This window comes from Diceros bicornis, chromosome 6 (genome assembly GCF_020826845.1).
Source record: "Diceros bicornis minor isolate mBicDic1 chromosome 6, mDicBic1.mat.cur, whole genome shotgun sequence".
Classification (NCBI taxonomy): Eukaryota; Metazoa; Chordata; class Mammalia; order Perissodactyla; family Rhinocerotidae; genus Diceros; species Diceros bicornis.
Window position 1 is genome coordinate 27,462,662 of NC_080745.1, and position 21,545 is coordinate 27,484,206.

The window sequence follows — 21,545 nt, forward strand, 5'->3', positions numbered from 1 at the left end:
GTCCTCCCTTGACCCCAGTCTGTGTCAGGAGTCCCGACTTCTGGGCTCCCTTAGCTCTGATGCACTTTTCATAAACGTGGTGCACTACACCCTCATTGTGTGTGTCACCACCAGACCACACTAGCTTGAGTGGCCTTGTGCACCGAGTCCCAAGACAGTGCCTGACACGTAAGAGGCTCTTACGATAATATAAGTAAAGATGCAATGCATGAATAGAGCTGAAAAAAATGCAGAATAGCAGAAGTGGCAGTGCTGAGAAGTCCAGAGGAGGAGTAGGCAGGAAAGAATTCATAAAAGAGAGAAGTCTTGAGCTGTGCCTAGAACTAGCAAATATTTTTGAATGTTTATGTCTTGTATGAATTTTATAAAAGCTTGTTAAAGTGCTCTTCCTTGGATTGGAAGAGAAATGGTTTTTGTGGTCCGCTGTTGGATTCCACACCAGCCTCTGCATGGCTCTCCTGCCTTCTTTTTGGTGTGCCTCTTCCACCCTCTAGCCTTATAGCTGTGGTGTTTCCTGAGCCTCAGCCTTTCTTTAGCCTTCCACTCTTCTCTCTAAACTCTCTCGGTGGTGGTAGATTCACTCTGCTCACTTCTGCTCTGAACTTCGTAGACTGCTCTCACAGGCACAGACGCTAGTCCTGCCTTACCACCTGCCAGCACCATATCCTCTCCCTTTTTCCACAGCTGTTGTTATAGCCGCCTTTCTCCTAGTCAGCCACAGACCTTACCTTCCTTTTTGATCTCAACTCCTGAAGCTACTCTGTGAGATTCTAAGGTCATTGAGGGATAAGACTCTTTCTGTCTTGTTCATTATTATGTCCTCATTGGCTACCACAATAGCTGATATTTAGTAGGTATTTCATAATGTTTATTGAATGAATTAATTCACCTTTCTATAGAATTTTTGTGATTTGTCTAGTTTATTCTAATTGTTTCCATTACCTTCGTTTTGGCCCTAATTCCTAATTGTCTCATACTTGTCTTAATTCGTTAGCTTCTGGACATATTTCTCCACCTGTGACTTCTCTCTTTTCCTGGCCATTCTGTTCTTTACTTCTTGATTCCTAATATTCCCAAAACATTTCATCATGATATATCATAAGTGCTTAAATATTCTCTAGTTCTCCAAAATGTATCGAATCTAGTCTAAAGATTTTACTGAGTAAAGTCCTCCTAAATTCATGCCTCTTTTTTTATTTCTACTTCTTTCCGAAATGAAGCTTGCAGTGCACCCAAGTGTATGCCTCACCGACCCTGACTATGTCATTCTCAGTTATATCTTCCTATGTTTCATCTTCTGATAACCTCTCCACCCTTGTCAACATACACAGATTTTCAGAGTCCAACTCAAGTTTCGTCTCCTTTGCCAAACTTCCCTATACTTTGATTCAGATTATCCTTTCTCTACCCTGACCACCTGTGACATTCATTGTATGTGTATTATTATTCTTTTGGCCATTAATCCTGTGTGACCTTGGCTTTACATGTCATTTTGCCTCCGAATCATAAATACTCTCAATAGCAATTATGTCTGATACTTTGTATTTTTGTCAGTATCTGCCTAATATTGGCTTGTAGATATTAAGTTCTGTGGGATTGAATTAAAAGTATAAATTTCATAATGTTACAAAACAATTTCTGCAATACATTTTCTTTATTCTTTTCAAGAGTCTTAGGTCATCTGTCAGTGAAGGAATTCGGGCAGTAGATGAACGAATGTCTAAACAAGAGGACATTAGGAAAAAAAAGGTATACTCAAGTGTTATACTCTTAAAACATGGACTCACAATAGCGTCTTGGAGTTAAGGCACTTTCACGCGTATAGTCTCATTTACTCCTCTGGGGACCTTTGCAGAGAGGAAACACAACGTCTTTCTTCTTTTTAGGGATCAGTAGCTGAGCAAGGCTAGTGAAGGGAAGAGCCAGAGCTGGAGCCCAGGTCTTCTCACTCCTGGTCTGATTACAGTCCTCTTAATAAGAGGGGTGTGGTGAAGTAATTAATTAAAGAAAAAAGACAAAATTGTGTAATCTTCTTGTGCTTTAATTTATTCATGGTAGCATTGACACTTTTAAAGAAAACTAGATTTCTTATGCTACCTGCCAGCTAAAAGCCCTCTCCTCATATCGTCTCAGTACAATGAAACTTTTTTTCCAATTCTCTTTTGCGTGTGTATATTTATGCATCATAATGTCATGTTACCTATTTGAAATGACCTATATGCCTAAATGTCAAGTGATTAAAGACATTATTATACTCTGTGATATTTATTGCAGAGGTTGAGGAACATTATAAAAACTATAATAAGACAGAATTTTAGAGGTACTCGGGTGGTCACAAAATTAAAATTCCTCATTTTTTCCAGAACAAGAAACAATAATAACTGACATCAGTGAAGCGCTTTACAATTTAATAGGCATGTAAGTTCAGCACCCCTGTAAGGAAAATATTCGTATTTTAGAGATTAGGGAGTAAGTGGGCTTTCTAAAGCAAACTTGCAGTATTCTACTGCAGGTTTATTGTTTTAGAAAAAGGAGTGTGTTGCTTTCTCATTCTGCCATATTTTTGTCATCTTTTGTCTCCCTTCTTTAAATATACCTCTGCATGCACTGCCTTTAGTTTTTAGTGGTCCTTTGTTTTAGTTTTCTGATTTTATGTATAATCATAATAATACAATTAGGCAGAGGATACAATTAGGCTTTAAGACTCCTAACTCTAGCCTGATGCTCTATACAGTGTCTTCTTTTTTTTTTTTTTTGTGAGGAAGATCAGCCCTGAGCTTACATCCATGCCAATCCTCCTCTTTTTGCTGAGGAAGACCGGCCCTGAGCTAACATCTATTGCCATTCCTCTTCCGTTTTTTCCCTTTTTCTCCCCAAAGCCCCGGTAGATAATTGTATGTCGTAGTTGCACATCCTGCTAGTTGGTGTATGTGGGACGCTGCCTCAGCATGACTGGAGAAGTGGTGCGTCGGTGCGCGCCCAGGATCCGAACCCGGGCTGCCAGTAGCAGAGCGTGCGCACTTAACCGCTAAGCCACGGGGCCGGCCCCTATACGGTGTTTTCTAAATTTGTTTAGCAGCATATTTTTTAAAAATTGCAAGGGAGAGAAGCCTATTTTAAAGATCTGTTTAATTCTCCTTTAGATCTCCTCTCAGCTTTTATCCAAAGATTTCAAGAACGTAGTGAGGTTTTAGAAAAGATTGTAAGCTTCATGAGAGCAGGGAATTTTTCTTGTTTTGTTCACTAATGTTCCCACTGTCTAGAAGAATGTCTAGCTCATAATAGGTGCTCAGTAACTATTTGTTTAATGAATGATTTTTGTATCTTGTTCTTTTAAGGATGAGAGTTTTTATAATGTTCCTCAACCTTGTGATAATATTTATCAGAGTATAATAATGTCTTCAATCACTCGACACTTAGGCATATAGGTATATTATACGCATGTAAATTGAGAGGATAAATATGATCAGAAAGTAAAGTTAAACATGAAAAAGGGGTCATAAGAAAATAAATGTAGTATCAGTAGAGAGATTCCTTTAAGATGGAAAAAGAAAGAAGGAATAAGAATGTGGAATATGAGAAGGCAAAAAAGTCTAGTTTTTTTTTTTTTTTTAACTATAAACTTGCAATAGAATATTGAAATATGCTTGTTCTAGAAAGCCAAAATTGAGATTTGCATTCTTGGGAATTCGGTGTTATGTAGAAATATTCAAAATGTGGGATGATCTAAATATCCTAAATTGACTTCAACTTTGTATTTTTCCTGCATTTAGCATAGGGAAATAAAATAATTAAGATTAAACATTATAACTTTTTTTTTTCTGCTTCATTTTTATTTGTATAGATGTGTGTGTTGAGGCTTATACAAGTAATTCGATCGGTTGAGAAAATTGAAAAAATCTTAAATTTTCAAAGTTCTAAAGAAACATCTGCACTAGAAGCAAGCAGGTAAGTATTTTTTACTAAATAGCACATAAATTAACATTTTACACCCAGGCTAAATTTTTTCTTTTTAATTAGAAGTCATTTCTGAAAAAGACGAAAATCCAAGTCTATGGCTTAGTGTTTTTGAATATAGCTCAAGAAAAGCGGAGTACGTGAAGTGGTAAAGTGTATATAATGTGTTGTTATAAAACTTTTGTGGTTGTAGGCCACAGTTCTAACACATCACCTTTCAGGGACTCGGAGGCAGTGTGATTTCAGTGGAAGATTTTTATCTTTGGAATTGCCTTACCTAAAAACTGGCAAAATCCTCGTTGCTCTTCAAGGTGTGGTGTAGCATTCATCTTTCTTAGATTTTTTTAGACATGCCCAGAGTAGTACTATTGATGTATCTTGTACCAGCATTATATCATTAAGAAACACTATAGGACACATTTAGTTGAAATTTATAAACAGGAAAGAGAAAGCTTATAAGAAAAAAATGACCATTTCCTTGTTATTCTGTAACTGTCTTATTACCTTCCTAGTCTGAACTTTAAATCAGTCAGGTAGATGAGTGACTCAGAAAATGAGTTGAGTAGCTCATATCAACACCAGTGGGAAGTGCCGTCGTATAGGGGAAAGAGCGTAGGTTTGTGTTGCACCTACCAGTAGGGCAGCCTGCGTTAAGGTACTTCAGTTCTCTGTGTCGTGTAGTGTAAGGCTAATAACAACTCCACTTGCAGGGTTGTCTGACAATCACTGAGATACTGTCACCAGTACCTGGCATATGTAGGCCATCATACATGTCCAGTTTGGATCTCACAAGAGCTTTTCTTAAAGTCACGTTGACAGCCATAACGATTTTCCATGAGTAATATTGAGTAATCTGCTGCAAAACCAACCGAAGCCAAATCAAATATACTTGTAGTTCAAAGTCTTGGTCATATGATAAAGGCATGTTGGATTTCTTAATTTTAGGAATCAAAATTTTAGATTTGGGATGACCTTAGAGACAGTATTCTCCATGTCTCTCATTATACAGATTAAGAAATAAGGCAACCAAAAAGGAAGTGACTCCCTTGTCCTAGGTCTCTACTACCTTTTAATCAAGATGTATAAATAAGTGATCAACACCTGCCATCTTTGTTTTCTCAGCCCACTGCGCTTGTGCTTCTTCCGTTCCCCTTCATCTGCTCTTTTCAGAGTCTCCATTAATGTTCGTCTTTGACCTGCTCTGCTTCTCTGTTGCCCTCAGCAGCATCAGCAGCCCCTTTCAGCTGTGTCCTCACTCGGCATCCACGATACCTGTCTCTCCGTTTTCCTTCCATCTTTGCCCATTCCCACTCTGTTCCTTTGAGAGAAATACCTCATTGATTTCTATTTATATAATACTATTCCTTTGCAATGTTCCATCTTCAATGTAATAGACATTATGCTGTTTCTTGCTCACAATTGCCTTTGAGGACCTTTTCTTTAATTCACATCAGCAGCTTTGAGCTGTAGATAAGGGAAAACCAGAGCAATGTGAGTAGTAAATATATCATGGTTTTTAGGCCAAGAAAGATTTAGATAATTTATAAATAATAAATCCACACTAGGTTACTCAGGAAGGAGTTAGGGATTAACCTTTTGGGTTGGTCATGCTGGGCAATTACTCTCCCTCTAAACTAGTTTGGATGCTACAAATACAGGACTGGATAGACCACTGGTGGTCTCAGTATGGCATTTCCTATTTCCTTATGATGTGGATTTTTTCCCTCACAACTGTTTGATCATCATCAAGTATAAGATGCCTCAGAAAAGCCCAGCAAGTGCTTCACTGCCTTTATATTTTTCTTCTTTTGCTATTTAACTTACTTTTGAGTGGTATTGATGCTTTTTAATGTGTTTTAGGAAAAAAGTGCATTTGCTCCACTTTGTGGCAGATACACAATGAATGTCTTCTCACTAGAACCCAGAGCATATAGATTGACTGTTCTTTCAGCTATTTGGTGAATGTAAATTTAAAGTAAGCTATTTTGAGGTATTTCATTTATTGTTGCTAGAGGGGCAGTTTTATTTTATTGAGGAGACAATAGTATTTGGTATTTTATAAGTATTAGAAGTATCTTAGGAGAAAGGAGAATGAGACAGGCGAGAAGTAGAAGAGGATTCAGGTGTAAATAATAGGACAGGGCAAGAGAGAAAGAAGGGAGGTTAAAGATGAAGAGGGTCATGAATGGGAGAGCCTGGAGAAGGTGGTGGAAACATGTAACTGCATCCGTGCTGACCTAGTCCAGCTCCTGCTTGTTGTCTGGGCCCTGTGGCCTGAGGCCAGGCAGCGTCAGTGCCCTGTACTTATTACTTCCCCACTGTCCCTAGAACATGCTGTGCACATGACTCGTAGTGAAAATGGGTGCTTTAGCTCTGAGCTTATAATGAGTGGAACAACACTCACTGAGGAAAGTTAAAACACAGAGGGTACTAAAGTATCACTATTGCTAACCGTGTGGTGTATTCTCTTGGAAATTAAAAAACTTTAGGAATTAAATGTCTATAATTGTCTCTACTAGCCCACTTTTGACTGGACAAATTTTGGAGAGAATTGCTACAGAATTTAACCAGTTACAGTTTCATGCTGTTCAAAGCAAAGGCATGCCTCTTTTGGACAAAGTAAGACCAGTAAGTGTTGTTTTAGATTTTCACAGTTTGGTATTTAGGAATTTGCTGAATAATTTTGGTTTAACCTAATAATGCCCTGATAATTGTTGATCTACAGGATTTTGAGCTAGCTTTGAATTTTTCTTTTAGTTTTTATCTTTTGGGCCCCTGCTTCCTAAGTGTCACACATGGTAGATTTTGTGTAAATACGCAGGCATATTTTCCGAATTAGAAGAGTACAATTAATTCTGGATTTCATGTAACTGGACACATTATATGATGTAGTCAAAGTTAATTTATCCAAAGCTCTTGACTGGGCTTTAGACTCATGGTGTTTGTTGGATTTACTCTGTGGCCTAAGAGGAAAAGAACTTTTTTTTATTCTGTAATTCTGTCTGAACTCCTTTGATGAAGCAAAGATTTACTTATAAAGAGATTGTGGGGAGGAGGAGAGATTCATTTCTACTCTCCAGGAAATGTTGATATTTTAACTTCATATATATTATCTTCTGTTGGAATAAGAGACTTGTTATATATATAGTAAATTTTTAGAAATTGTTCCAGCTGGAGCTTTCTTGTCTATTTTTTCTTACAGCGTATAGCTGGCATTACGGCCATGTTACAGCAGTCACTGGAAGGCCTCCTGTTAGAAGGTCTTCAGACTTCCAATGTTGATATAATACGCCACTGCTTACGGACTTATGCTACGATTGACAAGACACGAGATGCAGAGGCATTAGTTGGTCAAGTGCTAGTGAAACCATACATGGATGAGGTTTGTCCACCTCAAGGCTTCATTCAGCAGATGTTCATAGAGCATCTAAGAGCATCTGTTCTGTCTTTGATACTTCGTTGGGTGTGAGGAATAGATCAGAGATCTTTCTGTAAAGATTCTGAGAGTTACTGCAGAACCAGTTGTAAGAAATCAGTGGTCCCTGTTGGTTACAATCAGCATGCCAGGAGTCGGGCATGCTCTCTCGTATTTTCTAGTGATGCTGTAGCCCAGGGATCATCTTAATTTAGTGAGGGTGAGGGTCTTGCCTAGGAAGAAAGTATGTATCAAAACATTTTTAGGTCAATTTTATGGTATGTGAATTATACATCAATAAAGTTGTTAAAAAGTGTTTTTGAACAACTGGTTTCGTGAGTAGAATAGAACAATTAAGCAGATGATACTGCAGTGTGTGCCTGGTGGAGGAGCGTGCAGAGAACTCTGTGAACTTGAAAAGTCTGTGAGGAGGGAAGTCTTCACAGAATAGATTTGGCCTAAGTCTTGAAAAACGTGGAGGATTTTGCCAAGCTAGGGAGGTGGGAGGAAGGGCATATTCAAAGACAAAGGACTGTTATAGGCAAATTAGCAGAGTAATACTTTAGATCCAGAACTTGGCTATGCAGTATCCTTTACCTATTAGGATGCAGTTAAAATATAGGAAGTAGGTATATTCTGTCTTAAGCAGCTAGAATAGAGATTGTAGCATATGAACTTGTCACTACTCAACAGTTTCTGACATACAAATATGACAGTTTCATCTGGTTTAAACAGGGGTGGAAGTCACAAAGCCCATCCTCAGTGTTTGCAGACTTTCTTCCAGTTACCTGTCAGTGTGAATGTGCTTTCTGTCCAATAAGTACAAAACTTCTACTGAGCGTTTCAGGATGAAGGTCTTCTGTTTTTAAAAGGGGAAAATTGACTCTCATGGATAAAAATGAAATTTAACGATTAATTTCAATAATCCTGTCAACTTCATTAGGGTTACTAAAAATAAATGATCTGTCAGTTCCCTCTGTATCCTGTTGTATTTCATGGCTATCTCTACGGGGGTGAAAAAGACAAATTATCTACATTATTTTGTTATCAATAAGCAACATTTAGTTACTAATTTATGCCTTTGTTTTTCATTGAACTGAATCTAATGTGCTAAATTAAAGAAATATTTGAAGTTTCAGTGGCATATTATATAAACCATGGCCATATTTTTATCTTATTTAAATTCATATACTTATCATCTTGTCATTTACCTCTTGACTTTTAACTTTACCACAAAAAATAAAATAATAAAGTAAAATAAAATGTATTTTCTTCCATCTTTCTCTGCCTCAAACCTTCCCCTAATCTGAACGATAGTAGAGGAAAAGGCCAAAGCCAAGACAGTAGAGAACTGTTGTGGGGAATCATTGTTTTACTTTCAAGCTCATAAGGGAAGCAGATGAATGTGCCTGGTTTTTCAGCTTCAGGCCAGTCTCTGTCCCCCAGCCTATGTCTCCCCCAAGGTCAGAACTGTACACTCTAATCTTAGGAGCTAGTTTTGAGTGTGGCTATTATATTTACCTTACTGTTTAGAAAACATGTCAATTGGGGAGGAAGGTGGGCATGAGGAAGCATAATTTTAAGGTTTTCTTCTTTTCTCTGTAGAATATAGTTCGTACTTCTCTTTTAGATGCTTTTTAAAAAAATGATGTTCCTTTTGATAGGTGATAGTAGAGCAGATTGTTGAGTCTCATCCAAATGGCCTTCAGATCATGTATAATAAACTCCTGGAGTTTGTTCCTCACCATTGCCGCCTTCTTCGAGAGGTCACAGGAGGAGCCATCTCAAGGTAATTTAAACTGCTGTGCTTAGAACTCACCTCGGTCTAATGATTGCACCTGTAACTACTAGTGCGCTACTGATTACTGGCTGTCTGGTATGAACTAGGTACATATGTACTTTTCTGTTTGATTGTTACCACAATGCTATGAGGCAGGTATCGTTAGCCTTGTTTTCAGATAAGGAAACTAACAAATGAAGGTAAGATTGAAGGTAACATCTCTCTGAATCCAAAGCCCATACTTTTTCTTTCTCTACACTGTCTTTTTTCTAAATCAAGTTTGAAATCAAAATTAATTTCTTTCCATTATTCTAATGTCATTATCTATAAATTAATTCTATTTAATTCAAATTTGGTACTAATTGTGATTAAAGTCATCTTCAGTTTTCCCTCCTTTTATTTAATTTCCACGACTTTCCAGTTCAGTTTTCTAAGTATCCCATTACCTTTCACCATTGCCATTGTCCCAGTCCAGGCCTTTTGTCATCTTTTGTCCAGAGTAACAGATCTCCCCACCTGGTCTCCCTACCTCCACTGCAGCCTTTGGCTATCACATTTACCCAGAATGCTGAGATTCATAGACTGCCTTCTTTTTAAGTCTTTAGTGGCTTCTCATTGTTGATGGAGGACAATCCAGGCTTCTTGACGTAGTGTGTAAGGCCCTTCATGCTCTGGGCTAGGTGGTTCTCTACTGTAGAACTCTGTACGGTGGAACTTCCCCCGTACCACCTAGTCTCCGGCCACACAGCACTTGCCCTTCCCTACTTGTGTGCTTCTGTGTTTTTCCTCATTGTCCCCTGCCCTTCCTGTTTCCTTTTTTTTTTCTGTTGACGTGTCACTCCACATGAAGCTCCAGCTCAGCTACTACTTCCTTCAAGAGACCATCCTTCATCCTGATGTTCAGCATTAAGCATGTCCTCTAGATTCCATTACCTGTTGCTTTTACTTCTTTTGAAGACTAATTTCCATCTTAACAGTATGCTCACCTCCTGCACTGCCCACACCTCCCCTACCTCCTGGCACAGTGTCTTGAAGATAGCAACTACCCAGTGTTTGCAGAAGGAAAGAACTAATCTATTCTCAACATTAGAAAGGCAAATAAGGTCCCTATCTTCATGGAGTAAGCAATATATTTGGTCTTGAATTTTTTTTTTTTTTTTGCTGAGAAAGATTTGCCCTGAGCTAACATCTGTTACCAGTCTTCCTCTTTTTGCTGAGGAAGATTCACCCTGAGCTAACATCTATGCCAATCTTCCTCTGTTTGTGGGTCGCTACCACAGCATGGCTGACAACAGATGGTGTAGGTCTTTGCCTGAGATCCGAACCTGTGAACCTGGGCTGCTGAAGCGGAGCGTGCTGAATTTAACCACTACACCACAGGGCCAGCCAGAATTTTTTTTTTTTTTTTTGCTGAGGAAGATTAGCCGTGATCTAACATCTGTTACCAATCTTCCTCTGTTTTTGCTTGAGGGAGATTAGCCTTGAGCTAACCATCTGTGCCAATCTTCCTCCACTTTATATATGGGTCGCTGCCACAACATGGCTGACAAGTGTAGGTCTGCACCCAGGATCTGAGCCCGCTAACCCGGGGCCACTGAAGTGAAGCGTGCCGAACTTAACCATTACACCACGGGACCAGCCCCAGGCCAGAATTTTTGTTCTTTGAAAAAGAACAAAAAGTCTGGGGTAATAAATATGCTGCTTAGCCTTTGAAGTACCCTCTCTATTTCCTCTACATGATTTCAGATGAAGCTTAGTTTTGCTAGTTTTGTTTAGTACTCATGAAGATTTAGTTGGATTTGGATTTGGGGTAAGAATTTAGTAGAAGTCATGATGTGTAAAATTAAAAAAGCCACAATTATGAAGCAACCAGTCAGTCATTAGATTTGACAAGGTCAGTCTTGGTCCTGAAATGTCAAGTTTCAAAGCTTTACAAGTTCTTTTTCACAGTTTTCAGTGTGCAGAATTCTTGTAGAAACCTCAGAAATTTGAGGAACCTACATTGTACTCTGGTAGGTCACGTTCATTTGCTTCAAGCCCCCCCATTGTTATGCTGCCCCTGACCTTCCGTTGCTCAGCTCCTGTCTTCCGGTTTCCAATTGCTTCCCTCATCCATTGATTTCTTTGTTCTTGTATCACCCTCAATGCCTTTAATAACTGGCAACACCAGTGACCTTCAGGATTTGTCTTCCAAAGAATGTGGATTAGGTTTTATAATTAGCCCTCTGTTTGAATTGGTAATCTTGCAAATTTAAATTTTCTCTTTGAGGCTTTAATTAGATATTTACTTTGGGGATGAGGAGATCTTGTCATTTAATATTGCTTATATTATGTGCATCTGTAGTTTTAAAATCCTCAATTCTCTTCTTTCCTTCACCAGATACCTTAATAAAGTTAGTTCTCATTATGCTTAAAAGGATATGATATGCTATGTGGAATTGGGTAGATGGGAAGTAGGCATCTTCTTTACCCTCCTCAGCCCTCCTCCAACCCTGCCAGTAATTTCTTATCAATACTTAACTATAATAAGATTAGTTGATAGCCCTTTCTGGACAGTAAAGCAGAGCTTCCTTGATAACCAATAGTTCTTGATAATTTTTGCTGAGTAGGAAAATTATGAAAACTTTTTTCTGTTTATTTTTAATGCTTAACAGAATGTTCCATTTTGATATCACAGCTTAGCTACAGAACTTTCAGTTTTGCTAAAATAAGACCAAATATTGAATTGCTGACCATTTTTAATGAAAATTCTCTTAAAATAGAGCATATTACTCCATATACAACAATCAAAGGGGGTGCATCAGTGAGATGGTGTTTGCCTAGAAGATACTTCCAGGTCTTTAAGTTCAAGAGAAACTTGAGGAATCTGCCTTATTTACTTATGTATATAACCATTACTAACATAGCACTTGCTATAAGCGAGACACCATCCTAAATACTTTAAATATTAATCCATATAGTGATCCTATTAGGTGGGTATTATCATCATCCCTGTTTTAAAGATGAAGAAACCAAATCACAGATAACTTGAATGACCCAAGATTGGAACTCAAATACTCTTGCTCCTGAGTGCATGCTTTTATCTTAATGTTGCCTCTCATCTAAGTTTGTGAATTAGAAATTCAAAGTCCAACCTTTTGCTAAAAACTGCAAAATAAAGCATGCACACACCAAAAACATGTTAACAGTTTTTTGTATCAAGATTTGTGATCAGGATATTACATGAAATAGTCATAGAATTCTAGAACTGAAGATAATCTTAGAGATGCCTTAAAAATCACAAAGCTGTTAGTAATTGGTAAATTAGCATAATTTACATTGCTTTAGGATTTCGTGGTGTTAGGGTTGAATGCAACGATTGCTTTTCTTATGATATTAGACTACTTCTTTTCCAAGATAGAGTGTAAATGTGTAGCCTATTTTAGGGGAGAAAATTGTGCCAAGGTGATTTGATGTAGTAGTTTTGCCTTATCCTTGAGACTAGCTTGCTCTAATATGTAATAGAAATAGGAGTCAGGATAGAGAGGATGTGTCAGGTTCAAGGTGAGACTGAGATCAAGGAGTGAAATAGAAGTTTGGGTCTAGAAACAAACTAATTGAGAAATGTAGTTTAAAAAAAGTTTGAAATAAGTTTTAGGCTGAGGAACATTTAGTAAAAGCACCACAATGGAATTTTGCTCTTTGTAAATAGAAGATTATGGTGTATTTGACTGCAAGTTTGCTCTTATCTTACAGTGAAAAAGGCAATACTGTTCCTGGATATGATTTTTTGGTGAATTCTGTCTGGCCAGAAATAGTACGAGGATTAGAAGAAAAATTGCCCTCACTTTTTAATCCTGGGAATCCGGATGCATTTCATGAGGTACTTTTCCCCCATGGCCTTGATTCTTAAAGATGTTAACCTGAGGCTTTAGAATAGTTGTGTTCTCTTCTGCACAGTCTTGGTTCTGTGCTTTATTAAACAGAGAAATTTGAGTTTCTGAGTGAGCATTTACCTTAAAATATACACATTGTTTTATCCAAGTAATAGTCTCTGATACTTCTGAGAATAAGAATAATTTTAGAATGTAAGGTGAAGTTCAGTCTAGTAACAGTTATGGCTAGGTATGTACATTATTTTCTAACTTTTTTTTCAGTTATTTTATTGAGGTCATAATGGTTTATAACATTGTGTAATTTCAGGTGTACATTATTATTTATCAGTTTCTGCATAGACTCCATTGTGCTCACCACCAAGAGTCAGATTTTTATCTGTGACCATATATATGTGCCCCTTTACCCCTTTCGCTCACCCCCTAACCCCCTTCCCCTCTGGTAACCACTGATCTGTTCTCTGTATCCATGGTTTTATCTTCGACATATGAGTGAAGTCATGCAGTGTTTGTCTTTCTTTGTCTGGCTTATTTCTCTTAACATAATACCCTCAAGGTCCATCCATGTTGTTGCAAATGGGATGATTTTGTCTTTTTTTATGGCTAAGTATTCCATTATACACACACACACACACTCACACACACACACACACACACACACACACACCACGTCTTCTTGATCCATTCATCAGTTGGTGGGCACTTGGATTGCTTCCACGTCTTGGCTATTGTGAAGAATGCTGCAAAGAAGATAGGGGTGCATAAGTCTCTTTGAATTGTTGATTTCAGGTTCTTTGGATAAATACCCGGTAGTGTGATAGCTGGATCCTATGGTATTTCTATTTTTAATTTTTTGAGAAATCTTCGTAGTGTTTTCTGTAGTGGCTGCACCAGTTTGCATTCCTACCAGCAGTGTGTGAGGGTTCCCTTTTCTCCACATCCTCTCCAACATTTGTTATTTTTTGTCTTGGTAATTATAGCCGTTCTGACAGGTATAAGTTGATATCTCATTGTAGTTTTGATTTTCATTTCCCTGATAATTAGTGATGTTGAACATCTTTTCATGTGCCTGTTGACCATCTGTATGTCTTCTTGGGAAAAATGTCTGTTCATGTTCTCTGCCCATTTTTTGATTGGGTTGTTCATTGTTTTGTTGTTGAGTTGTATGAGTTCTTTATATAGTTTAGAAATTAAACGCTTGTTGAAAAATATTTTCTCCCACTTGGTGGGTTGTCTTTTTGTTTTCTTCACAGTTTCCTTTGCCTTGCAGAATCTCTTTAGACTGATATCGCCCCATTTGTTTATTTTTTCTTTTGTTTCCCTTGCCTAAGTAGACATGTTATTCAAAAAGACGCTGCTAAGACCGATGTCAAAGAGTATACTGCCTATATTTTCTTCTAGGAGTTTTATGGTTTCAGGTCTTACATTCAAGTCTTGAATCCATTTTGAGTTAATTTTTATGTATGGTGTAAGATAATGGTCTACTTTTATTCTTTTGCATGTGGCTGTCTGGTTTCCCAACACCATTTATTGAAGAGACTTTCCTTTCTCTGTTGTATGTACTTGGCTCCTTTGTCAAAGATTAGCTATCTGTAGATGTGTGGTTTTATTTCTGAGCTTTCAATTCTGTTCTGTTGATCTGTGTGTCTGTTTTTGTGCCAGTACCATGCTGTTTTGAGTACTGTAGCTTTCTAGTATATTTCAAAGTCAGGGATTGTGATGCCTCCAGCTTTGTTCTTTTCTCTCAGGATTGCTTTGGCTATTTGGGGTCTTTGGTTGTTCTATATAAATTTTAGGATTCTGTGTTCTATTTCCATGAAGAATGTCATTGGGATTCTGATTGGGATTGCATTGAATCTGTAGATTGCTTTAGGTAATATGGACATTTTAACTATGTTTATTCTTCCAATCCATAGGCATGGAATATCTTTCCATTTATTTATGCCATCTTCGATTTCTTACAATAATGTCCTATAGTTTTCATTGTATAGGTCTTTCACCTCCTTGGTTAAATTTATTATTCCTAGATATTTTATTCCTTTTATTGCACTTATAAATGGAATTGTGTTCTTCAGTTCTCTTTCTGCCAGTTTGTTATTAGTGTATAGAAATGCAACTGATTTTTGTAAGTTGATTTTGTACCCTGCAACTTTGCTATAGTTGTTGATTATTTCTAATAGTTTTCTGGTAGATTCTTTAGGGCTTTCTATATGTAGGTTCATGTCATCCACAGAGAGAGTTTCACTTCTCCCTTTCCAATCTGGACGCTTTTTCTTTTTCTTGCCCAATTGCTCTGGCCAAAACCTCCAGTACTATGTCGAATAAGAGTGGCCACCCTTGTCTTGTTCCTATTCTCAGAGGGATGGCTTTCAGTTTTTCACCATTGAGTATGATGTTGCCTGAGGGTTTATGATATATGGTCTTTATTATGTTGAGGTACTTTCCTTCTATACCCATTTTATTGAGAGTTTGTATCATAAATGGATTTTGGATCTTCTCAAATGCTTTCTCTGCATCTATTGAGATGATCATGTGATTTTTATTCCTCATTTTGTTAATGTGGTGTATCACATTGATTTGCAGATGTTGAACCATCCCTGTGTCCCTGGTATAAATCCCAGTTGATCGTGGTGTATGATCCTTTTAATGGATCACTGTATTTGGTTTGCCTATATTTTGTCAAGGACTTATGTTCATCAGTGATATTGGCCAGTAATTTTTTCTTTGTTTTGTCCTTGTCTAGCTTTGGGATCAGGATGAGGTTGGCTCATAGAATGAGTTTAGGAAGTGTTCTGTCTTCCTCAGTTTTTTGGAATAGTTTGAGAAGGATAGGTATAAAATATTCTTGGAATGTTTGGTAGAATTCTCCAGAGAAGCCATCTGGTCCTGGACTTTTGTTTTGTGGGAGGCTTTTGATTACTGTTTCAATCTCTTTACTTGTGTTTGTTCTATTCAGATTCTCTATTTCTTCTTGATTCAGTTTTGGGAAGTTGTATGAGTCTAAGAATTTATCCATTTCTTCTAGGTTATCCAATTTGTTGGCGTATAGTTTTTCACAGTATTCCTTTATAATCCTTTGTATTTGTGTGGTATCTGTTGTAATTTCTCCTCTTTCATTTCTAATTTTATTTATTTGCGCCTTCTTTCTTTTTTTCTTAGTGAGTCTCACTAAGGGTTTGTCAATTTTGTTTATCTTCTCAAAGAACCACATCTTACTTTCGTTGATCCTTTCTACTGTTTTTTTAGTCTCTATTTCATATATTTCTGCTCTAATTTTTATTATTTCCCTCCTTCTGCTAACTTTGGGCTTTATTTGTTCTTCTTTTACTAGTTCTGTTAGGTGTAGTTTAAGATTACCTATTTGAGATTTTTCTTGCTTGTTGAGGTGGGCCTTTATTACTGTGAATTCCCCCTGAGCATTGCTTTTGCTGCATCCCGCAAGAGTTGGTATGGTGCTTTTCCATTTTCATTTGTCTATGTTTTGATTTCCCCTTTGATTTCTTCATTGACCCAATGGTTGTTCAGTAGCATGTTGTTTAGTTTCCACATATTTGTGACTTTCCCAGCATAAGGTCTATCTTTGAGAATGTTCCATGTGCACTTGAGAAGAATGTATATTCTACGTTTTTGGATGGAATGTTCTATATATATCTATTAAGTCCATCTGGTCTGGCTTTTCATTTAAATCCACTATTTCCTTTTTGACTTTCTGTCTGGATGAATTGTTCATTGATGTAAGTGGGGTGTTGAGGTCCCCTACTATTATTGTTTTGCTGCTAGTTTCTCCCTTTAGGTCTGTTAATAGTTGCTTTATATACTTTGATGCTTCAGCATTAGGTGTATATATATTCATAAGTGTTATGAATATAACACTTCCTCTTGGTGGAATATCCCTTTTAGCATTATATACTCCCCCTCTTTGTCTCTTACTGTCTTTCTTATCTTGAAGTCTGCTTTGTCTGATATAAGTATTTCAACACCTGCTTTCTTCTGCTTGCCATTTGCTTGGAGTATCGTCATCTATCCCTTTACTCTGAGCCTTTGTTTGTCTTTAGAGCTGAGATATGTTTCCTGGAGGCAGCATATTGTTGGGTCTTGTTTTTCAATCCATCCAGACACTCTGTGTCTTTTGATTTGAGAATTCAATCCATTTACATTTAGAGTGATTATTGCTATATGAGGGCTTAATACTGCCATTTTCTCTCTTGTTTTCCGGTTGTTCTATATTTCCCTGTTTTTCTTCCCTTATATTTCTGACTGCCATTTCAGCTTGGTGGTTTTCTGTGATGGTTTTCTCAGTTTTCTCTTTATTTATGAATTGTGTCTCTGCTCTGATTTTTTGTTTAGTGGTCACCATGAGGTTTGTGTAAAAGATCTCAGAAAGGAGATAGTCCATTTTCCAATAGCCGCTTATCTCCATGAACCTAAGCAGGTTCCATCCCTTACCCCTTTCCCATCTAAGTTATTATCATAAATTATTCCATTTTGTGTTGTGAGTTTGTGCTAAAATGAAGTGTTTATGGTTAGTTTTGATGCTTTCCTTCCCTTTATCTTTAATGTTGTAATTAAATGTTTGTTAACCTGTTCTGATAGAGAGCTGCAATTTTATGATTTAGTCTGTGTTTATCTCCTTGCTCAAGGCTTTGTAAACCTTTGCTTTTTTTGTTTCAGGTATGAGGGCATCCTTGATTATTTCTTGTAAGGGAGGTCTAGTGGCAATGAACTCCCTCAGCTTTTGTTTATCTGGGAAAGCTTTTATTTATTCATCATCCCTGAAGGATAGTTTCACTGGATAGAGCATTCTTGGCTGAAAGGTTTTGTCTTTCAGTATTTTGAATATATCATTCCACTCTCTCCTAGCCTGTGAGGTTTCTGCCGAGAAATCCACTGAAAGCCTGTTAGGGGTTCCTTTGTAAGTTATTCTCTTTTGCCTTGCTGCCCTTAATATTTTTTTCTTTGTCATTGACTTTTGACAGTTTTAATAATATATACCTTGGAGAAGGCCTTTTTGCATTGATGTAATTAGGAGTGCTATTGGCTTCATGTACTTTTAAGTCCAATTCCTTCCCCAGGTTTGGGAAGTTCTCAGCTATTATTTCTTTGAACAATCTCTTTGCTCCTTTCTCCCTCTGAAATACCTATAATCCTTATGTTGCATATCATAATTGAGTCAGATATTTCTCAAAGTATTTATTCATTTTTTTTTTTTTGTGAGGAAGATTGGCCCTGAGCTAACATCTGCCAATCGTCCTCTTTTTTTGCTGAGGAATACTGGCCCTGGGCTAACATCCATGCCCATCTTCCTCCACTTTATATGGGATGCCGCCACACCATGGCTTGACAAGTGGTGCTTTGGTGCATGCCCAGGATCCGAACCGACGAACCCCCGGCCACCACAGCACAGCGCGTGCGCTTAACCGCTTGCGCCACAGGGCCGGCCCCTTATTCATTTTTTTAAAGTCTTATTTCTCTCTCCTCCAACTGAAGCATTTCCATATTTCTGTCCTCTAAATTACTAATTCTGTCCTCCATAACATCAGTTCTGTTTTAGATTGCTTTTTATCTCATTCATTGTGTTGTTCATCTCTAGAATTTCTGTTTGGGTTTTTTTTTTAAGAGCTTCAGTCTCTTTGGTGAAGTATTTCTTCTGTTCATTAATTTTATTCCTGAGTTCATTGAACTGTCTGTCTGAGTTTTCTTGTAACTCATTCAGTTTCTTTATGACAACTATTTTGAATTCTCTGTCATTTAGATTATAAATTTCTCTGACTTCAGGATTGGTTTCTGGAGACTTGTCTTTTTCCTTCTGCTCTGAAGTGTTATTGGAGTTCTTCATGGTATTTGAGGAAGTGATCCCTTACTGGTGCATAGTGGTAGTATCAGGTCGCTGATTCCACCTGCCACCACTGGGGGGTGGGTAGGAGCTGTGTTTTCTGAACTCGCCGTGTCTGCTGGAAGTTGTGCCGATAGGGCTTGTGTGCATTTGCCCGCCGGCTGCAGCCACTTGGCGGATCACACACAGACATGCAGGTGCTCTGGTGCAGAACCTTGGCCGGGGCCCGGCCGAATTGTTGTGTTGGATGGGAGGGGAGGGGTACTCTGCTCTCATGGACAGTTCATCTGGGCTGCTGCACTTGGTGGGGGCGCCCATGTGGTCGCTGAGCCATGCCACTCGGTGTGGAGCATTCCTGCACGCTGGGCTGCAACTCTGAAAGTGAAGGCATTGTGGGCAGGCCTGCCTGCTCCCCCACCTCCTTTTGCAGGAACGTTTTGGCTACTGTGTGACGACCTGCGACCTAGATCGCTGCTACTGGGGACCGGGAAAGGATCTGCTCTCCTCCTTCCATTGCTTCCTGGGGATCCCGTACCCCCACCTTCAGGTGTATGGCTGTGTGGATCTCCCAGACGTCCTATTGTGCTGTGTAAGGAATCCCCTGTTGGTTCATGAATGTCTGTTAGGTTGTAACTTAGAGGGGGGAGACTAAGGGAACAGCTCACTCCGCCATGATGCTGACATCACCCCTGTTGTTCTCACTAACTTTTTTTTGTGTGTGTGTGAGGAATATCAGCCCTGAGCTAACATCCATGCCAATCTTCCTCTTTTTGCTCAGGAAGACTGGCCCTGAGCTAACATCCATGCCGATCTTCCTCCACTTTATGTGGGACGCCGGCACAGCATGGCCTGACAAGCAGTGTGTTGGTGCGCGCCTGGGATCCCAACCCGGGGCGCCAGCAGTGGAGCGCGCACACTTAACTGCTACACCACGGGGCCGGCCCCGCTCACTAACTTTTTAAAAGAGATTGTAAGGGCCAGTCTCTTTGCAGTTGTTTTCCATGAAAAATTAAGTTTATATATCTCTACTGTAAAAAGTACTGATAGGATTTTAAAATGTAGTATATAAATGTCCTATATAATTTAAAAGATTTGGAGGCCCTAATATTTACTTTAAAAAAAAATTATCACTTAAAAGATTTCATGGTTGAGGGGCTGGCCCCGTGACATAGCAGTTAAGTGCGCGCGCTCCGCCGCTGCTGGTGGCCCGAGTTTGGATGCCGGGCGCACACCGATGCACCACTTGTCAAGCCATGCTGTGTTGGTGTCCCATATAAAGTAGAGGAAGATGGGCACAGATGTTAGCCCAGGGCCAGTCTTCCTCAGCAAAAAGAGGATTGGCATGGATGTTAGCTCAGAGCTGATCTTCCTCACCACAAAAAAAAAAAAAAAAGATTTCATGGTTGATATTTCACAAGTAAATTCATATGTTGATTTTCTGTTGTACCATTTTTTTAAGGCAGTGCATAGCATCATGGTGAAGAATAAAGACTCTTGTGCTAGCTTTCCGACTTACTGCCTGTGTTGCTCAACCTCTTCGGGCTTATGCTCCTCCTCCTTCCCTTGATTTTGATTTTTTTATTCAATATGATAATCTTTGTCTTTTAATTAGGTAATTTATTAAATTTGCAATGATTGTAATTACTGATATATTTGGGTCTTATTTTGTACTTTCTATTTCTCCCACTTTTCTTCCCTCGTTTCCTTCCTCCCTTCTTTTCTTCCTTCCTTTTCCACCTTCTTTGTATTTTGGGCTTTTGGGGATTATTCTCTGTTTTTTCTCTACTAATTTGGAATTCTGTCCTTTATTTCTGTGCGTATTAAGTAATCTTAGTAGTTACTTAACAGAATCTAAAAGTTCATTGGTGTTCCTTAGCCTCCCGAACAGTACGGGATACTTAGAGCACTTTAATACCAATCACCCCATTCCATAGTATATATTATTGTTTCCAGGGTCTTGTTTCTATTTTGAATTTTTTTATCCCCAGAATAAGGCATTATTTTCATGGTCATCATTCTCTCAGAATTATCCTGCATGTTTATCATTTCCTTTGCTTACTGTTCCTTCTTGGATGTTAGATATTCCTTCTTGGATCATTTTCCTTCTCCCTGAAATTCATCTGGGAGGCAACTTTTTAGTAACGGGCTGCTGATAATAAACTTCATTTTGTGTGTGTGTGTGTGTGTTTGTGCTTGTCTGAAAATAACTTTATTGCTTTTGTGTTTGAAGGGTAATTTTGCTGGAAATAGAATTCTCTGTACTTTGAACATTGTCTTGGACTTCTCTTATGAAATTAGCTGTTAATCGAATTGTTATTTCTTTGTAGTTAATGCCTTTTATATCTGGCTGCATTTAAAATCTTCTCTGTGACTTTGATATGCTGTTTCATTATGGTATGTCTAGTGTGGCTTCTTTTTATTTATTGTATTTGGGATTTGTTGAGTTTCCTGAATTTGAGGATTGGCATCTTTTATCAGTTCTGGAACATTTTTATCCCTTATCTCTTTAATTGTGCTTCTCTCCCATTCTTCTATTATTTCTTTCTAGAACTCTTGGTTAGGTCTCCTCACTTTATCCTTTATGTTTCCTAAATTCACTTTTATATTTTTTTATCTTTGTTTCTGTGCTGCATTCTGGATAATTTCTTGGGATCAGTCTTCTAGGTCACTAATTCCTTCTTCAGTTGT

The 21,545-nt window shown here is 38.2% G+C and overlaps 1 protein-coding gene across 3 annotated transcripts in view; it reads left to right on the forward strand.

The window, feature by feature from the left end:
* COG2 (component of oligomeric golgi complex 2) overlaps positions 1-21,545 on the forward strand; it is a 58,463-nt gene that overhangs the window by 19,940 nt on the left and 16,978 nt on the right. For all 3 annotated transcript variants that reach the window (XM_058543087.1, XM_058543085.1, XM_058543086.1), the window contains 6 exons: positions 1,669-1,749; positions 3,845-3,948; positions 6,477-6,585; positions 7,160-7,339; positions 9,037-9,161; positions 12,888-13,014. In XM_058543087.1, coding sequence (XP_058399070.1) covers positions 1,669-1,749; positions 3,845-3,948; positions 6,477-6,585; positions 7,160-7,339; positions 9,037-9,161; positions 12,888-13,014 — 726 coding nt within the window. The remainder of the gene's footprint in view (positions 1-1,668; positions 1,750-3,844; positions 3,949-6,476; positions 6,586-7,159; positions 7,340-9,036; positions 9,162-12,887; positions 13,015-21,545) is intronic.